Source organism: Capra hircus, chromosome 9 (assembly GCF_001704415.2).
Source record: "Capra hircus breed San Clemente chromosome 9, ASM170441v1, whole genome shotgun sequence".
Classification (NCBI taxonomy): domain Eukaryota; kingdom Metazoa; phylum Chordata; class Mammalia; order Artiodactyla; family Bovidae; genus Capra; species Capra hircus.
Window position 1 is genome coordinate 57,671,320 of NC_030816.1, and position 19,288 is coordinate 57,690,607.

At 38.3% G+C, this 19,288-nt stretch overlaps 1 protein-coding gene across 1 annotated transcript in view; it reads right to left on the minus strand.

The window, feature by feature from the left end:
- Nucleotides 428-19,288, minus strand: part of STX7 (syntaxin 7) — a 59,594-nt gene continuing 40,733 nt past the window's right edge. The window contains exons 3-10 of the mRNA XM_005684757.3: nucleotides 16,854-16,923; nucleotides 14,078-14,171; nucleotides 13,255-13,392; nucleotides 12,219-12,271; nucleotides 11,580-11,676; nucleotides 10,141-10,213; nucleotides 6,276-6,358; nucleotides 428-1,766 (exon numbers count right to left, since the gene is read on the minus strand). Of these exons, the coding sequence (XP_005684814.1) occupies nucleotides 1,674-1,766; nucleotides 6,276-6,358; nucleotides 10,141-10,213; nucleotides 11,580-11,676; nucleotides 12,219-12,271; nucleotides 13,255-13,392; nucleotides 14,078-14,171; nucleotides 16,854-16,923 (701 nt within the window). The 3' untranslated portion in view covers nucleotides 428-1,673. The remainder of the gene's footprint in view (nucleotides 1,767-6,275; nucleotides 6,359-10,140; nucleotides 10,214-11,579; nucleotides 11,677-12,218; nucleotides 12,272-13,254; nucleotides 13,393-14,077; nucleotides 14,172-16,853; nucleotides 16,924-19,288) is intronic.

Consider the following 19,288-nt stretch of genomic DNA (forward strand, 5'->3'; position numbering starts at 1 on the left):
ACTGGCTATTACACTTCTCTGTGCACTTACAGAGAAGGATCACATTCCAGCAGGCCTGATGGGCTTGCACTGCCTTCAGAATAGGCAGAATTTGTAAGAATTCTCTTGCCTCCATCACCCAACCTGTTCAATACAGCAGTCTCATGTAGGTGAACACAGTCTTGATATTCCTAATCATTCACTCACAAAACAGTTTTCTACAGGCTCTTCTTGTGTTTTGGTAATAAGTAAAACAGCTTCTACCTATTAGCAGCAAAAGAGGGCCAAAATAAAAACTCTGAGTGAGTTGGTACTCCAGCAAGATGCAAAATGGCAGCCATGTGGTTACACTTCTTCTGTTGAGATTTCAGGTAGTACAGTGGCAAAAGTGTGAAGTAAGTATCAAGTCCTGCAGAAGTGGAATTCTCTTGAAATAAAACTCTTCAGGCACTTTTAAAATCATCTTTATTTTGCTTGCAAAGATACAATTTACTTAGTTACTTAATATTTTATTTGTTCCCATCTGAAGTCTCATAGCTTGCCATGTAAAACATTGCCTTCACTATCAAACTGCTATGTAAGAACATTATAAAATACAAACTATAAAGATGATCTTCTTTATAGTATACAGATTAGTGCATTAAAACAACATTGATTTTAAAAGGCAAGTGAGTTAATTGGCAAACATCCAATTCATTTGCTAATGTAGGATGGTACAAAATTATATGCAAAGAATTTTAAGTGTTAGGTGCCCAAAAACAATAACTGTGGGAAAGTTACTTCCCCAAAGTAATCTTGACCCAAGGACACAAATGTAATCATTATTCTATAGGACAAAAGGGAAGGTAATTAATTTTCCATCATAACAGCTGTGGAGATACACAGCAGAATAAGTTTGGGGTCTTTAGAATTCTAACACAATAGGTACCGATTTGTCATACTCTTCCTCCAGATCACATTAAACATTTATACTGACAACACAGTTCCTTGTAAAGGAACGTCAGGCTCAACAGAACCTATATAAAAACAACCTATCCTTAGCATTTTACTAGGCAATCTACAACAAATGCTTACTATCTACACATCAGGAGTGAAAGATATACTAGGAAGTTATTCACTGACTTCACTGAGAATCAACAAGGGTCTTAAGAGAAAAACAAAGATAAAAGTTAAATAGACAACTTATGCTGCTGTGAACCAGGAAAACAACAAAATACCAAACACAGACATATATGTTACTTTTGAAAGTTACTGACAATGTTTCCTCTGCTGGCACAAATCAAAATTAAATTGAAGATCTGTAATCAAAGTGACACAAACATGGGTGCATGTTACATTGTGATGGGAAGGTGCACACAGAAAACACACACACACACACACCTTTAAATTTACTAATTTCCAAAAGCTAAGTCAACAGGATAAATAAATTATAGATGAAAAGCAAATACAATGTGGGCAGAACAGTTATTAGATTGAAAAGCATGCCAGCAGTGATATATAGGAAAACTTTCAGCATTAGAAAATATAAGATTTAATCCAAAGAAAACTTTCTTCCAAATAAAAATAACAGAGTACGGGAACCATCCTTTAGGCAACTGCTTTAAAAGAATATAATAAAAAAAACCCACCATGATTAAAGGAATCTTCCTACATAATTTACATAATGTAGTGCAGTAGTGTGCTCCTTTATCATCTTAGCCTTTCACTCCCCATATGATGAGACCGATAATTACAACTCCAATAACAAGGATAAAAATGATGATGCAGAGGGTTTTTCTGGATTTGCGCTGCAGATGCAAAAAACAAAAAACATGTTTACAGATGTAGCGGAGCATCTCGATGGCAAGTGAAAATCATTTGGTTCATTTCTAGAGTAAAATCAATGGTATTTTCTCGCCCTCAAATTTGGGGCTATATTTTTTTTGCTTTTCAATACATATAGTAGTATGCTTTCAAAATATATTCTTGAATTAACGGTATTAATTCAGGGGGTAATTATTCAACTTTTGTTGATGCTTTTCCTAGATGTGTGGTTGGGAAAGATACAGAGGAATAAAAATTAAGACATAGAGTTTACCTATATGTGAAAACAAAAAACAGCTTAAAGACATCAATTTTTAAACTTTTATCAAAAAACTGCTCTTCAAAATGAGTTCTCTGACCGTATCAGCAAATATTTGATGTTTCCTAAAGTTTAATTAAGTTTCCCAAATCGTTCTCATCCCTAAATATGAATGGAAACTGCATTCAGAATTTCAACATGCAAATAAATTTTTAAAAAGAGCTAAAAAAAAATTTAAAAACACTCATTTAAATTATAAAGGTTGAGCTTTACTCCATTCCTCATTCCTGGCCCAGCTGTAGATTTCTGTATTTCTCTAATGGCTTGTCCATCTCATGACAACATCCAGGCATCTTTTTTCTTACAAAGTAGAAAAGTCTGTAAATTTGCCTTGGGTCAACCAGAAGTAATATAAAATTTACCAAAAAGATATGTTTCTGACTCAATTTTTCTTAAAAACTATTAATACTGATTAGTATTCCATGTGGCCATCTAATTTTTCAACAAAATACTAATTAAACACAGTTCATTTCAATTTCATCATACCCATGTATTTTCCCCAGACTCTACCTGGTTACCGCAGACTCATGTGTAATGTGCCTTCATCAACAATGACAACTGTTCCACTAGAGAATTTTATTTTCCCTGGGGCACCATCTCCAGGGGAGGCAAGACTCTGGGGTGCTATGGTGATGAGAGCATTTTCCACCTTGTTTTATGTTCTTAATCCATCAGAACTATTTAGAGGCACCACACTGTATCTTGCAGAGGCATCATTTAATATCAAGGCTGCCAAGCAGGACGAGGGGAAACTGCCCTCTTCCCAGCCCCTGTGCTGCGTGACTCTGTTCTCATCCCTCCAGGTCCTGTGTGAGCCCCTTAGACAGTAAGGAGATCAAACCAGTGAATTGTAAGGGGAATCGACCCTGAATATTCACTGGGACTGATGCTGAAGCTCCAATACTTTGGCCACTTGATGCAAAGAGCCAACTTACTGCAAAAGACCCTGATGGTGGCAAAGATTGAAGGCAGGAGAAAGGGGTGACAGAGGATGAAATGGCTGGATGGCATCATTGATTCAAGCAAACTCTGGGAGATGGTGAAAGACAGGGAAGCTTGGTGTGTGCAGTCCATGGAGTCTCAAAGAGTCAGACACAACTGAGCGACTGAACAACAATAACAACCAGGTCCTGTGGGATTAAGGAGGTGGGGGCAGTTCTAGCTCTGAAGGTTTAGCTTGGGAAGATGTGTTCCTTTTTCCCCAGAGCAGGTGTAGGTTTTCCTTCCACAAGGAAGAGGAAAAGTAAAAGCTGGGGATATATCTACATCTCCCTAAAATTCAAAAGCAAAATGAAATGACATGGATCCTAGTCACTGATGAATCTTGCTGTACTCTGTATCTGAGCAGATTTAACAGCTGGCGGTCACAGATTAATCTAGGGGGGTGTGTGTGTGTGTGTTCAACTATTCAGGAATGATACCTTCAGTCTGCGATGCGGTGACATTAACTCTGCTGAACTGCATGTACAGTGGAAGTGAGAAACAGATTTAAGGGACTAGATCTGATAGAGTGCCTGATGAACTATGGATGGAGGTTTGTGACATTGTACAGGAGACAGGGATCAAGACCATCTCCATGGAAAAGAAATGCAAAAAAGCAAAACTGCTAGGGAGGTCTGGGGAGGGCTTACAAATAGCTGTGAAAAGAAGAGAAGAGAAAAGCAAAGGAGAAAAGGAAAGATATAAGCATCTGAATACAGAGTTCCAAAGAATAGCAGGAAGAGATAAGAAAGCCTTCCTCAGCAATCAATGCAAAGAAATAGAGGGAAACAACAGATGGGAAAGACCAGAGATTTCTTCAAGAAAATTAGAGATACCAAGGGAACATTTCATGCAAAGATGGGCTCAATAAAGGACAGAAATGGTATGGACCTAACAGAAGCAGAAGATATTAAGAAGAGGTGGCAAGAATACACAGAAGAACTATACAAAAAAGATCTTCACGACCAAGATAATCACGATGGTGTGATCACGCACCTAGAGCCAGGCATCCTGGAATGTGAAGTCAAGTGGGCCTTAGAAAGCATCACTACGAACAAAGCTGGTGGAGGTGATGGAATTCCAGTTGAGCTGTTTCAAATCCTAAAAGATGATGCTGTGAAAGTGCTACACTCAATATGTCAGTAAATTTGGAAAACTCAGCAATGGCCACAGGACTGGAAAAGGTCAGTTTTCATCCAATCCCAAAGAAAGGCAATGTCAAAGAGTGCTCAAGCTACCACACAATCGCACTCATCTCACATGCTAGTAAAGTAATGCTCAAAATTCTCCAAGCCAGGCTTCAGCAATACATGAACCGTGAACTTCCAGATGTTCAAGCTGGATTTAGAAAAGGCAGAGGAACCAGAGATCAAATTGCCAACATCCGCCGGGTCATTGAAAAAGCAGGAGAGTTCCAGAAAAATATCTATTTCTGCTTTATTGACTATGCCAAAGGCTTTTACTGTGTGGATCACAATAAACTGTGGAAAATTCTGAAAGAGATGGGAATACCAGACCACTTGGCCTGCCTCTTGAGAAACCTATATGCAGGTTAGGAAGCAACAGTTAGAACTGGACATGGAAGAACAGATTGGTTCCAAATCAGAAAAGGAGTACATCAAGGCTGTATATTGTCACCCTGCTTATTTAACTTCTATGCAGAGTACATCATGAGAAACGCTGGGCTGGAAGAAGCACAAGCCGGAATCAAGACTGTCGGGAGAAATATCGATCATATCAGATATGCAGATGACATCACCCTTATGGCAGAAAGTGAAGAGGAACTAAAAAGCCTCTTGATGAAAGTGCAAGAGGAGAGGGAAAAAGTTGGCTTAAAGCTCAACATTCAGAAAACGAAGATCGTAGCATCTGGTCCCATCACTTCAGGGGAAATAGATGGGGAAACAGTGGAAACAGTGTCAGATTTTATTTTGGGGGGCTCCAAAATCACTGCAGATGGTGACTGCAGCCGTGAAATTAAAAGACACTTACTCCATGGAAGGACAGTTATGACCAACCTAGATAGCATATTCAAAAGCAGACATTACTTTGCCAACAAAGGTCCGTCTAGTCAAGGCTATGGTTTTTCCAGTAGTCATGTATGGATGTGAGAGTTGGAGTGTGAAGAAGGCTGAGTGCCGAAGAATTGATGCTTTTGAACTGTGGTGTTGGAGAAGACTCTTGAGAGTCCCTTGGATTGCAAGCAGATCCAACCAGTCCATTCTGAAGGAGAGCAACCCTGGGATTTCTTTGGAAGGAATGATGCTGAAGCTGAAACTCCAGTACTTTGGCCACCTCATGAGAAGAGCTGACTCATTGGAAAAGACTCTGATGCTGGGAGGGATTGGTGGCAGGAGGAGAAGGGGACGACAGAGGATGAGATGGTATCACTGACTCGATGGACTTGAGTCTGAGTAAACTCCGGGAGATGGTGATGGACAGGGAGGCCTGGCGTGCTGGGATTCATGGGGTCGCAAGGAGTCGGACACGACTGAGCGACTGAACTGAACTGAACTGAAAGAGAACTTAGCAGCAGTAGCAGCAAAGAGAACTTATCTCTGTTAAACATCAAAGATTTACATACTAAATGATATAGTTCACGGTGCTAATATTTGTAGTCTTCTGTATGTATTTATATTTGACTCATATGTATGGATTTCCTATACTAACCTGATTCACTTTAGGGATCACTTCATTCCTGGTGAAGGGTCTGCTGAATGCTGACCAAATACCCACCGGTCAAGGACAGTCCAAGCTAATAAAATTTCCACAGAACCTGAGACATCTTTCTGGGACAAGGATCTTAGCCTCTTTGGTCCAAAGTATCACAGACCAAAAAGAAAGGCAGAAAGGAACTGCAAGAAAGGTAGGGAAATCGCTGTCAAACAGGTTTCTGGTTTGAAATGTGAAAATGACCTTGGAGACCAGAAGCTGCCAGAAAAGAGCGGAGCTGTCTACTGCTCCTCTCAAGACTCTAAATGCTAAACTACCTGTTCCTGTGGGCACAACACTTGTTCAATCCTGAGAACAAACAGGCTAAACCCACTTTTAATGGACTGGCATATTTCTGGCCTGTCTTCCATAGGATTTTAAATTTTAACATCTCCATCCACATGATTACACTCACACTCTCTCACACACACACATACACACACACACTTAAGGGCCTAAGTTATAGGACAGTTGATATTACCTGATAGTCTGCTGCCCTTGACAGCTGCTGGTTTGCTTGCTGGACGTGCACCTCGGCATTTTCCACGTTGGCTTCTATGCTATCTTTAAAATAAAACACAGACACAAAAATGTTAAACAGGTGCTGATGTGCTAGTAATAGAGCTGCACTAATCACCTAATTTTATGCATGGTTAAAATTAAATACATTGATTATTCAAAGGTTTATATGCGTACAGCTGAATTTTCTTTTAGCAACTGTATTTCCCAGGTGCCTCAAACAATACAGAAACAATGTGAAGAAAATGAACTTGATTATCTTCATTACAGCGTACTCCAGTTCTACCTGGTAAACCCCCAAAATGCTGTCACTGAGTTTGCATTCTGTGATGGCCAACTCAATATCCAAGCAAAGCATTCTGAACTTTGGTTCAGGGGAAACAGGGAGACCTGAAAACCGTCATCTACTCTGTGGCCAGCATCAACCTCCTTCTGTGCTGGAAACCTAGGCTCCCTGAGAGTCCCCATAGCCTTCTCAAGTGGTGACAGGTTTCCTTCCTCCCCTCGTCTGAACTGGGGGTAGAATGTCCTACATCTGTAGGATGGATGAGTGCTGTCTCCTCCTCCTCCCTGCCGACTTTCAGAGCTCACGCCTATCTCTTTCACTCCGCAGTGCAGCAGGCATCCCGAGATGGTTTTTCTTCTTTTTCCTTGAATGTTTTAGTTCCTGCTCCACTGATGTTCTCTTCAATGCTTCTACTATTATCCATATTGGTGTCTCAATGTCCAACTGCTGACCCTCTAATACCCAGGCCTCTCAATTCTTTGAACACACATTTTTTCCTTAACTTTGCCTGTGATGCTTTCTGAGCCACCTATTTCCATGGTCACCTTCCAAATCTGCCATTACCAGCAACTGCAGCTTCTCTGTCATCTCCGTTCCAGGTCTCACTCTCTGATCACCTGCTACCGTGAGAGTTCTCTCCTTCTGAGACCCAACTTCAGGGATCCCACCCCCTTTTCATGGCCTTCATGGCATACCTCATGTCCTTCCTTCCCTCTTCCTTACCTTTGACTCCACGGACAGTCATTTGCCACTTTCTTCCACTCATCGTCAGCCCTCTTCCCCCCTACTGCAGTCACACTTAGCTGACAGGATAGCCCCCAACCTATCCTGTGCAGTTGTATATGGCTACAAAAAAGTCATCGGGGCTGACTTATTTCACTTTAAATTCCTGACCGCAGAGCACTCTTGCCCCATCTCCCCAGCTCCTGGAAGATAAGTCACACTTTCTCCTCTAACTTCCCATGCCTCCTCACTCACTGTCATTCTCCACCAGGGGCCTTATTTCCAGATCACCGAGGCAACAGGAACAATCAGAAGACACTTCCACAATCTCCTCTGACCCTACCCACTACCACATGCAACCATCTCTGTGCTCAGACTTCTCTCCCATGGTTGTGGGGGACCCATCTGTGCTCAGTGAGAGCTAACCCCTCCATGCGTGCATTTCATCCCAATTCCTGCTGCCTAGCTCAACGACCTCAGGCCAGCAACTGCTTCCCTCTCACTATTAGCACTTCTTTCTCATCAATCCTATTGTTGCCATCTTAGACACAAACCAACCCTCAAACCTCTCACTGATGCCACATCCTCTGGCAGTTAGGACCTCACTGATAGAAAAAGCTATCTATCTCCATTCGCTATCTCCGGTCACTCTCCTCCCAGCCTCTCTGGAACCTACTTTATCGTGCTTCTACCTGCACTATTTCACCAGCACAGCTCTCATCGGAGGTCATCTATGCCCTACATGTTGTTGAATTCAGCAGTCAACTCTTAATCCTCAGCTTACCTAGCCCAACAGCAGCATCAGAGGGAGCAGACGGGTCATCACCCTGAAATGCTTCCTCCACACCATCCTACAACTGTACACTCACGTGGTTTTCTTCTGCATCACTGGTTATTTTTTGTTGGTTCCTCCTTGGTTCTCTAGCCTCTAAATCAGAGATTGACAAACTTTTTCTTTGTGCCAGATAATAAATACTTTAAGCTTTGCAGTTCATTCTTCTGGTTTCTGTCATAAATACTCAACTATGCCTCTGTTGTACAAAACCTGCTATAGATACATAAAAGAATGGATGCAGTTTGCTGACTGTGCTCTAAATATTTATAAGTCCTTAGAACCTCCTCTTGCTCAGTCATGTCACACTCTTTGTGACCCCACGGACTGTAGCCTGCCAGGCTCCTTTGTCCATGGAATTCTCTAGGCAAGAATACTGGAGTGGGTTTTCATTCCCTTTTCCAGGGGATCTTCCCAACCCAGGGATCAAACCCAGGTCTCCTACACTGCAGGCAGACTCTTTACTGAACCACCAGGGAAGCCCCTCTCTTCTCTATCTAAACTTATTTCCCAGGTGATCTTACCTAATCTCATGGCTTTAAATATCACCTATGTGCAGATGATACCCAGATTTAAAACCCCAGTCCAGACACTTCTCCTTTACCTCACGTTCACAACCTCTGTTCTCACCTCCCCTTTACCTCATGTTCTCAACCTCTGTTCTTAACCTAATAGTCCAAGTGAGTCTCTTAAAATCTAAGTCAGATGATTACGCCCTTCTGCTCACATCTTCCTGTGGCTTCTCCTCTATTAACACAAAGACTGTTCTTATGATAGCTCAGCGGCCTATGTGATCTGGTCCCTTGTGACTTTGGACACTGTCTCCATCCTCCTTGTGCTCACTCCATTCACTTAAAATGTCAGGCATGCTTCTGCCCAAAGGCCAGGGCACCTGCTATTCCCTGTGCCTGGAACCTCTTCTCCTGCTGGCTTCCTTACTTCTGTGAAGTCTCCACTAAAATGTCACCTGCCCTTACTGACTCCACATTGAAAAGCAGCACCTTACCCAGAACCTGCAGTCCCACCCCAATCTGACCTTATTTTCCCCATAAACACTTATCACCACTCACTTTTCTTTCTGTTGTAATTGTCTCTCTCCTCCAATTAGATTATAATATCTTTTATTTGTTGTTTAATTTCAGCTGAATCCTCAATGCCTAGATTTATGCCTTAAAGTAGTTGGCACTCCATAAATATTTATTGGATGAATGAATGGTTTCTTAAGTTTTACCCTGTGATCTACTGGGACTACAGAAGAGGGTAAGAATAGAAAAATAATAATTAAACTATAGGTCCAAGTATTTAAACTTGTATTTAAATTTAAACACCAAATTCAGAAAACATATTAAATATACCTTTAGTATACTCACAAATATCTTCATACTTCAAACTGATAAAGAAGATCAGAATCTTGATCAATGTTAATTATATCCTATATGAATTATGATTACATTTAAAATTTAAAGGAAGTCTTACAGAGTTTTTAAAAAAGAATTAAAAAATCCTCAGTAACTAAGTAATACTACTAAAGTAATATGCTAAAAATGTTAAGAGAATGAATGTTTAGGCAAATGGCTACTTATTCCCTCTACTTGAGAAGAGAGGACAGTGTGCACTTTATGAAAAGACATTTTCTCCAAAGTCTTGGTGTGATGAGAATTAAACTGGGATAAGACAGAAACCAGAGGTCCTGGGAATGAGCTAGGATGATGTTACATGGAACCTTCCATGATCTCAGTAGCAGCAGACCCTGATTAAATTTGGGACTTCTTAAATACATGAAATTGGTCATTTCAACCAGTAGGAGCCAAAAATGAGATCTGTTTTAGATAATGCCAAGGGTGGTGCTTTGTCTGTTGCAGACACGGTAGTTTTGACTCCAGGAGGACCCAACGAGAGAAGGAGGTCAGTTACGCTGAGAAGTTACCACAGGGAAACTGCATGAGGCCTGCTTCCACCTCATGACATTTCACACGTAGGGCTTACCTATTACATCTCCTTGCTCATGAATCATCATTCCCAAATCTTTAAATATTTCATTAATATCCATAATATCAGCCTAAGAGGAAAAAAAGTACATATTATTGTAATCGGAAATTCAATCCCCAATCCACAAAGGGGGAAAATTTTTAAAAAAACCCAAACCAGTACTCATACCTAGGTGAGCATGCCTCTGGACTTAATAACATGCATTTTGGGCATGTGAGAAAACTATTTGACTACAGGCAATCCCAAGTAAGTAGACTCTGAATAACAGTAACCATTTCTCTAAAACAAGTTTGTGATGTTAAAAATATCGTTGGAATGGAAATGAACGACCTGTGTAATAGAGAAGGGTGGTGCGTTATTGAATTTACACCATTCAATCTGATTAGTCTTGTTATCACAAGCAGTATTTCCTCAAAAACACTGAAAATATTCCAGTAAAAATTTATATGTCAATTTGACACTTAAGACTGTGCTGGGTCTTTGTTGCGGCAAGTGGGCTTAATTTCCTCACAGTATGTGAGATCTTAGTTCTCTGACGAGAGACTGAACGTGCGTTCCCTGCACTAGAACGTGGATTCTTAACCACTGGACTACCAGGGAGGTCCCTCAATCTGACACTTTAAAAGAATAAAACATGAGGTGTAAATTCAAATTCTCAAATTAATAAACTTGAATATGCAATGTAATAGTGATGGGTAAATAAGATATAAATTTAATTTTCTTTAATATATAACTATTATTTTGCCTGATGAAAGAGTAATATGTAAATACTTTATTCAGGAAGAGTGGGGCGATTTATACATTCGTCCTAGAACTTAGTTTTCTCATCTGTAAAATGGGGAGTGATAGTGACACAGTTAAGTTACTTTTATGAGAACTAAATGAGACAACAGAAACAATTTATCATATAGTGCTTGGTGGATGGAATCCATCAATAAATGGTAGCTACTGTTAGCTATTATCAGGCCACTTTCCAGGGAACAGGTAGGTTCCCTATAAACAAAGGCTATAAACCTTTTAGCCCTTTTCAATATCCTACATGTACCAAAGGGAAATAAATACATTTAAAGCCCCTGGAAGAAATCTTATTCATGCAGGTGTGATGTGTATTATGTGCCATGGAAGCCATCCAGACTCACTGATTAGAACTTTATCACTAGACTGATATTTTTCTCAATGCTCAGGTGCCTTGAGATGACTTAACAGAATTAAAAAAAAAAGAAAATTTGGAGTGGAGGGAAGTATATTTTCTCATCCTAGCACAATTTCTAAAGAGATTACTCTTTTTAAAAGCAATGATTCTAACTTATATGAGAAATGCCACCGAATTGATATTTATTTAGTTTTCTTTCTTGACCCTTCTTCTAGTATCACCTAAGCATCCTGAGAACAAGCTCACTAAGTGAGGCAGTTCAATTCTACAATTTAAAGCTTACTTCGAGTTGTCTGATAGAAGACTCTCTCTCCTGAATAAGGCGCAGGTCGTCCTCTGTAATTTCTTCATCCTGCAACTGAGCCTGAGGCTGAGTTTGGCTATTAAAAAGAAAGGAATATGTAAAAAAAAGAAAAACCAGTATGGAAACAAGGGGACTTCCTTCTTATTACAGAAATACTTATTAAATAGAATATTTTTGCTTCAAAGTCACAGAATTACTCACTTAAATTCTAAAAGTATAACAGAAATGTTAACCAAATTTTATTCATTTTCATTTCAATGATTTTTTTTAGAGTTATTATTTAATTATCGGAAGCTATTACATCTAGCAAGTGAGTATTTCTTCTTGGTTGACTTAAACCTCACACATGGGAATAATCTATATCAAAAATAATCTTAATCAAAAATTAAGTCAATAATATTTATCTGGATAAATAACTAAAGAGTACTATTACTATACTGGACTATTTTTATATATTTTATAAGAATTATTTAAAATTTTTTTCAAATGTATTGTTTTCTATTTATAAATGACTTAGGAATCATGATATATTGAAAACTAATTTTGCCCAAGACCATGATGTGAAAAACAAATATGAAAAATTATCTTTTACTCTGTATACTGTTTTATACTTCTTACCTTTCCCAGGATACAAGATTCCTTTCTTTTGAGCTCTCCTCAGGAAAACCACCCTGAATAATTTAGTAACAGAATGGATTGAGATGGCACAAAGGAAAAGCACACAGCACTCATATTTTCCTCTATAATAATTTAAACTGATTTATGTACACACTGGAGTATAGGTATAAGAAAAGAGAAAAGTTCTTGTTCTACTATTTTAAGTCAATTACTTCAAGTAATAATAAAACTATAACCTAAGCTGACATGGAAGCAATTTATTAAATATTCCCAAGAGCCAAATAATGAATATTATTTGATTAAAAAAGAATGTAGCTTTGGAACCTCTACATTAAGGAACAGGGAAACACTTATGATAGTTTCCAGGGAGATTTAAAATTAGATTAAATCAAAATTCCACTCTAACTTATCCTTCTATTTATCTTCTCCAGGTCTAAGTTCATTTTCAATTATTCACACAATATATTCACTCTGTTCATTTCAAATCATCTTCATATAACCCAGGAGTAAAGAGTCTTCTACTCCAGCAGGAATACAAAGTTACCGCCTCAGGTGCAAATCAGGATTTGATTCCTAATCTTCTCTGACAGAACGTTTCCGTATTTTTACATAATCTGAAATCTTTTGTTCCATGACATGGACAGAATAACCACAAGTGACAAGTGAAGTCGCTCAGTCGTGTCCAACTCTTTGCGACCCCATGGACTGTAGTCTACCAGGCTCCTCTGTCCATGGGATTTTCCAGGCAAGAGTACTAGAGTGGGTTGCCACTTCCTTCTCCAGGAGATCTTCCCAACCCAGGGATTGAACCCGGGTCTCCCGCATTGTAGGCAGACGCCTTACCATCTGAGCCACCAATAATACACAATTATCATCCTTTTAAAAACTGAGCAGAAAACTCCTGAAAATAAAAGTTCAACACCGATTTCCAAGATATTCACAGGACTTTAAGGCTCAAAAAACATGCCTTGTAGTTTTTCACAGGATCCCTGGGGAATACTGTGTTCATTTTTACAATGCTGCTTTAAATACTTACAGATACTCTGGAGCTGGCTCTTACTCGAGCAACAAATTCTTTCTCTCTCTCGGCAGCCTGCCTCTGCACCTTCTGAAAGTTTGTCAGCGATGCTGTGAATTCAGCCACTAAGCGATCCTTCTGTATTTTCCTTTGACGCTAGAGGAGAGGCGGGGAAAAGAAACCTGCTAGAATCAAGCTGTGAAGTTCTATAGAATTTGCAAAAGGTGTTTTGCTAGTAGCTGGCTCTTTATTTAATTTTGAAAATTTTATCCACTATATTACAGACCCTTACTGATTAACACTCAATAACATTTTGCTCAATTTAATAATGTGTTCAAACACTGTGCATATTTATCTTGAGGCAAAGGCCCATAATGTTGGATGTTCACCTCAAGTTTTCATCCTAAAAACTAGGCCACCCTTTTAAAGTAATTCCTCTTCTTTATTTTAATGGAAATAAAACCTTTGATTCACCTAAATAATAACTTCCACTAAGTAAGCAGGGTAATAAAAACGCGTGCCCCTAGGAAACCTCACATCTTGAATGAGCATGCATGTTGCATGAAGTCAGTCCTGGAAGGCCAGGAAACAATTAGCCAGGAAGCATTTTCTGAGCACTTACTTAATTATGGGTCAGGACAACTGCATGGAAATAATTTTTGCTTTACTGAACCACAGGATACTACCTGGGCAATTAAATACAGTTTTGTGTTCTCTGAACTAATCTCAAATAGATTTTCCCCCCCTGATTTCCTTTCTAGTCCAACAGTTCAAAGATCCTACAATGCATTTGATTCCTTTCACATTCAGTACATCAACAGTGTGTCTTAAAGCTTCATACCTGGTCACTGGGGGTAGTGGGCAGAGATCCAAACTCTTTAATGTACTTATCTGTTTCTTTGGCAAGCTGGTTTGTATACTGCTGCTTTTGCTGGCTAAAGTAAAAAAAAAACATGTATTACAGTTAAAGAACTAAGGTATTTCTTGAAGCTATAACTCTGCCACTCAATTCAACCCTGATGAACAGTTTTAGAAAAATCACTTTTTAAGAGACTGGCTCAAATTTTCTCTATGAAAACAAAGTTATCAGGTCCTATAAATATTGAGTAAATACTATGTGGAAGGTGCTTTACTCACTTATGGAGATAACCAAGCTTTGAGAAATAAATATCAGCAGCTATTTAGAAAAGAAGATGACTAAAGCCAATGTGAGATTGTAAAAGGTCTGATGTTTGAGATCTGGGGGATGTGGGAGGCTTAAAAGTCTGTCCAGTTCTCAGGTTACAGACAGCCTCTCTTATTTCTCTACCTGAGTATTTATATGCTATAGATACTTTATTTAAAAAAAAGAAAAAAGATCAGAAGTCACAATGAATAATCGTACAAATTTACTATTATTTATCTTAACCATAGGAAAAAAATGATAGCACTTCTCTGTTAAAAAAACCGAACACAGTGAAAGAGGTAAATTATATAGTTATCTGTTTCTATCTTGCTAACTAGCTTATAAAGTGAAAAGTAAGATCTATAACTAAGGAAGTTGACATTTAAAAAAAGCTTGTATTCATGTGATGTTTTACAGGTCACAACATCAGTACCTCGCATATATATATTATCTCTCATTTTATTTATTTTTTTGCCTTTTTCCTTTTTTTTTGCTTTTAAAAAATTAATTTATTTTTTATTGAAGAATAATTGCTTTACAGAATTTTGCTGTTTTCTGTCAAATCTCAACATGAATCGGCCATAGGTATACATATATCACCTCCCTTTTGAAACTCCCTCCTATCTCCCTCCCCATCCCACCCCTCTAGATTGATACAGAGCCTCTGTTTGAGTTTCCTGTGTATTGCTCACACTTTGGGTGCTTTAAAATAATGAGAAACTATATGATAATATCGGAGAAGGCAATGGCACCCCACTCCAGTACCCTTGCCTGGAAAACCCCATGGAGGGAGGAGCCTGGCGGGCTGAAGTCCATGGGGTCACTAAGAGTTGGACACGACTGAGCGACTTCACTTTCACTTTTCACTTTCATGCATTGGAGCAGGAAATGGCAACCCACTCCAGTGTTCTTGCCTGGAGAATCCAGGGATGGCGGAGCCTGGTGGGCTGCCATCTGTGGGGGTCGCACAGAGCTGGACATGACTGAAGCGACTTAGCAGCAGCAGCATATGATTATATCTTTCACTATATAGATATCTATATTTGACTGACAAGGAATTATACCACACTTATATATGTTTAGTAAATGCCTTATCTTTATATATGTTTTATAAATCTTTATAAAAGTAATACAATTAAAATTATAAAAAGAAGACTTTAATGATGTCTACATATTCAGAATCTCCACTCTTAAGCTTAGCAAAATATTGTTAACTATTAAGAATTATGGCTTCTGTTCTACTTTATTTTAATAAATGATGGTTTGTTATTTAGATTTGGGACATGTTTATCCCCCTGATATCTATCCACTGCAGAAAAATGCAATATAAATTATAAAACAACTATAAATTCCTCAAACTGTACTTCAGAAAAAATATGAATTATTATTACCTATCTTCCAATCTCTTCTTTTTGGAAATTTTCCTTCTGTAGCTAATGTCTGGCATTTCATTTATTACATATATACTACTTGAAATTTGTAGCTGGCAATAGTGCTAAATTAACATATAAAATCACTCAGGTTTAGAATAATGTTGGGCAAACCATCAAAGCCCAAATAGAAATGTTTTCCTCATAAGTAAAATGGAAATAGTTCTTTTGATCTATCTAGCTCACTGCGGTTTTGTAAGGTTCAGATGAGAAAAGGTGTAAAAACATACTGTAAAATCTGTAACACCACAAAGTATTGTTGCTGTTGTTCTATAACATACTAATTTACTCAAATAGGTAAGTACATTACTCGGTTATAGCTTTTATTTTTTTAAACAGAGGCTAATGCTTTCTGAAATTCAAGGATGTAATGATAAACTTTTGGGGGGCATAGTTCATACTGGATATGCAATGAAATCTAAGAGAAATAAATAAAAATCATCACAAGGATTGTTAGCTATGAGAAGTGACTCACACAGGGGGAAGCTTAGAGTACTGTTTTTCTAAAGCCATCAAAAACAACCTATTAAAAAGTACTAGGTAACCAAGAAGTTCTGCTTTGATAGAGAAGGCCAGATCTTTAAAATAAAAAAAAAAGAGCTGCCCACTTTAGACAGGGAAAAACTTACACAAAATCTGAGTACAAATGAGGCACCAAAGAAACCTTATTAATTTTTCATTGTTTTCTCCAATAAATGTAACACTGCTGCTGCTGCTGCTGCTGCTAAGTCACTTCAGTTGTGTCCAACTCTGTGCGACCCCATAGACGGCAGCCCACCAGGCTCCCCAATCCCTGAGATTCTCCAGGCAAGAACACTGGAGTGGGTTGCCATTTCCTTCTCCAATGCATGAAAGTGAAAAGTGAAAGTGAAGTCACTCAGTCATGTCCGACTCTTAGCGACCCCATGGACTGCAGCCTACCAGGCTCCTCCGTCCATGGGATTTTCCAGGCGAACGAACGTAACAATAGGTGGTTTTCCCTCTTTATTTATTTTCTTTTTGATGTTTAACTAAATACTTACAGCTGTTGCCTCAATTCAGGTGAATCTTGAGGTGTTCCAAGTTGATTCAGAGTCCTCTGTATTTCCGCAGCTATTATGATAGAAAGTAAATGTACAGTAATTATTACAAATGTTAGACCATTAGAAATTAAGTTAGAAATTAACACAAGCAATAGGACAGTTAGAAAAAGACAGGAAAAACAAAGACATAAATATAGAAAATATTAGTTGAGAAAAAAAAATCAATGGCTTATTCAAATCTAATTAGTGACAATGTATTGTGTGGATACCTTAACATGTGAAACTGTAACTATGATCCAAAATATTATTTTCTTCCCTATTCCATCAGCACATTTGGTACAATGGCACATGGACTGTCATGTAAATTCTACTGGCACAAAAACTGTGAGGAAAATATGATTCACTGGGATATAAAGTGAATGAATTACAGTTAATAAATGAAGGAGGAATAACAAAATTAGAATAACCATTTTTCAACTGTTTATGTAATAAGCAATTCAAGCAAGAATCAAAGGATGCTAAAACCATGGGAATACTCACATGACCTCAAATTATCATCACATACATGTTATTAACTTGGGCTAACTTTATAGAAGATTAATCTGTTGCTTAAAATTTGTTAAAACTTGCTTAAATTTGGTCCTAAATGACCAAATTTAGTATCACCAATTGTACAAACTAGCATTATGAGCCTCCTGACATGATGCAACAAGAAAGTCACAAAATGACCTATGTATTTTTCTTGCCAAAATATTTAACTGGAATCTATGAGCAACTGAACACACACCACACACAATCATGAGAAAGAAATCAGACCAATCTAGATTATGTGATAATCTACACAACTGATCTGCACTTCTTAAAATATCAATGTCACAAAAGAAAAAAACATCTAAAAGCAGGAAAGCTTTCTAAATAAAAAACACAAAATACTAAGACACCCAGTATACAATTTTTGACTGGCTTCTGATTCAGGAAAAAAGAAAAAACCTATAAAAACTATTTTTAAAAATTTGTAGAGACGACTAGAGAAACTTGAATTGAATCTGGAGAGAGAAAGACTAAACAAATGTTGAAAAATGTCAACAACTGGTGAATCCAGGTAAAGTGTATATAAAAAGACCACTGTACTATACTTCTACTCTTCTATAGGTTTTAAATATTTCATGCTAAGTTCACCGTTCAGAAGTCTACCACTGTACAAAGGGGAAGGTTCTAGTTTTATGCATTTCTGAACACAAATAAAATGGCAAGCAGAGATAAGTTGAAAATCCATCTCAAAGTAAAGAACTTTCACATTTCCAAGAACTAGAGAAAAATGATCCAAGTCACCCATTCTTTTTCATTTAAAAGAAGTCGTTTATTTATATAGCTTAAATGCTTTTTAAAAGTCATTGTTTATTTATGGGATCAAGGGAATGATTGTATTCCAAGACACAGGATTACTTTTGTTCTCTCAGGATGATGTAATGAATATTGCTTTCAAGTCAAAGATGGAAAATATAAATAGTGGAGAGGAAACATATAGCAACTGTTAACCATTCAGCTAGTTGCAAAGGAATTTCTTTTTGCTCTTTTTTTTGGTAATAGACCTTTTCTTTTGTGAGATGAGAAACTTTGTCTGCTGTTTTAAACTTATGGCTGCTTTGTACAATAAATTATATATTTCCTTCTCAACTTCAGCAGATTCTCCTAGGCTACCTTATAGGGGTTTAAAGCTTTCACTTTCAAAAAAAGTATGCTGGTAAGACAAACTGATCCAGGCATTTATCGTTATTTCAAGAGGATTCTTGTCTTTTAAAAAGGCCATGGTACTTTAGCCACCTCATACGAAGAGTTGACTCAATCTTATTTATGATTTTGGCACAGGTACATTTTCCTGTGGTCATGTATGGATGTGAGAGTTGGACTGTGAAGAAGGCTGAGCGCCAAAGAATTGATGCTTTTGAACTGTGGTGTTGGAGAAGACTCTTGAGAGTCCCTTGGACTGCAAGGAGATCCAACCAGTCCATTCTGAAGGAGATCAACCCTGGGATTTCTTTGGAAGCAATGATGCTGAAGCTGAAACTCCAGTACTTTGGTCACCTCATGCAAAGAGTTGACTCAGTGGAAAAGACTCTGATGCTGGGAGGGATTGGAGCAGGAGGAGAAGAGGACGACCGAGGATGAGATGGCTGGATGGCATCATGGACTCGATGGACGTGAGTCTGAGTGAACTCCAGGAGTTGGTGATGGACAGGGAGGCCTGGCATGCTGCGATTCATGGGGTCGCAAAGAGTCGGACACGACTGAGCGACTGAACTGAACTGAACTGAACTGAACTGATTCAAAATATTAACCAAGTATAATACAAAACTAAGAACTATGAAGGAAAATATTATCAAACTGGCAGTAAATACACAAAAAGTTTAAATGCTATATGAAAAATATGTATC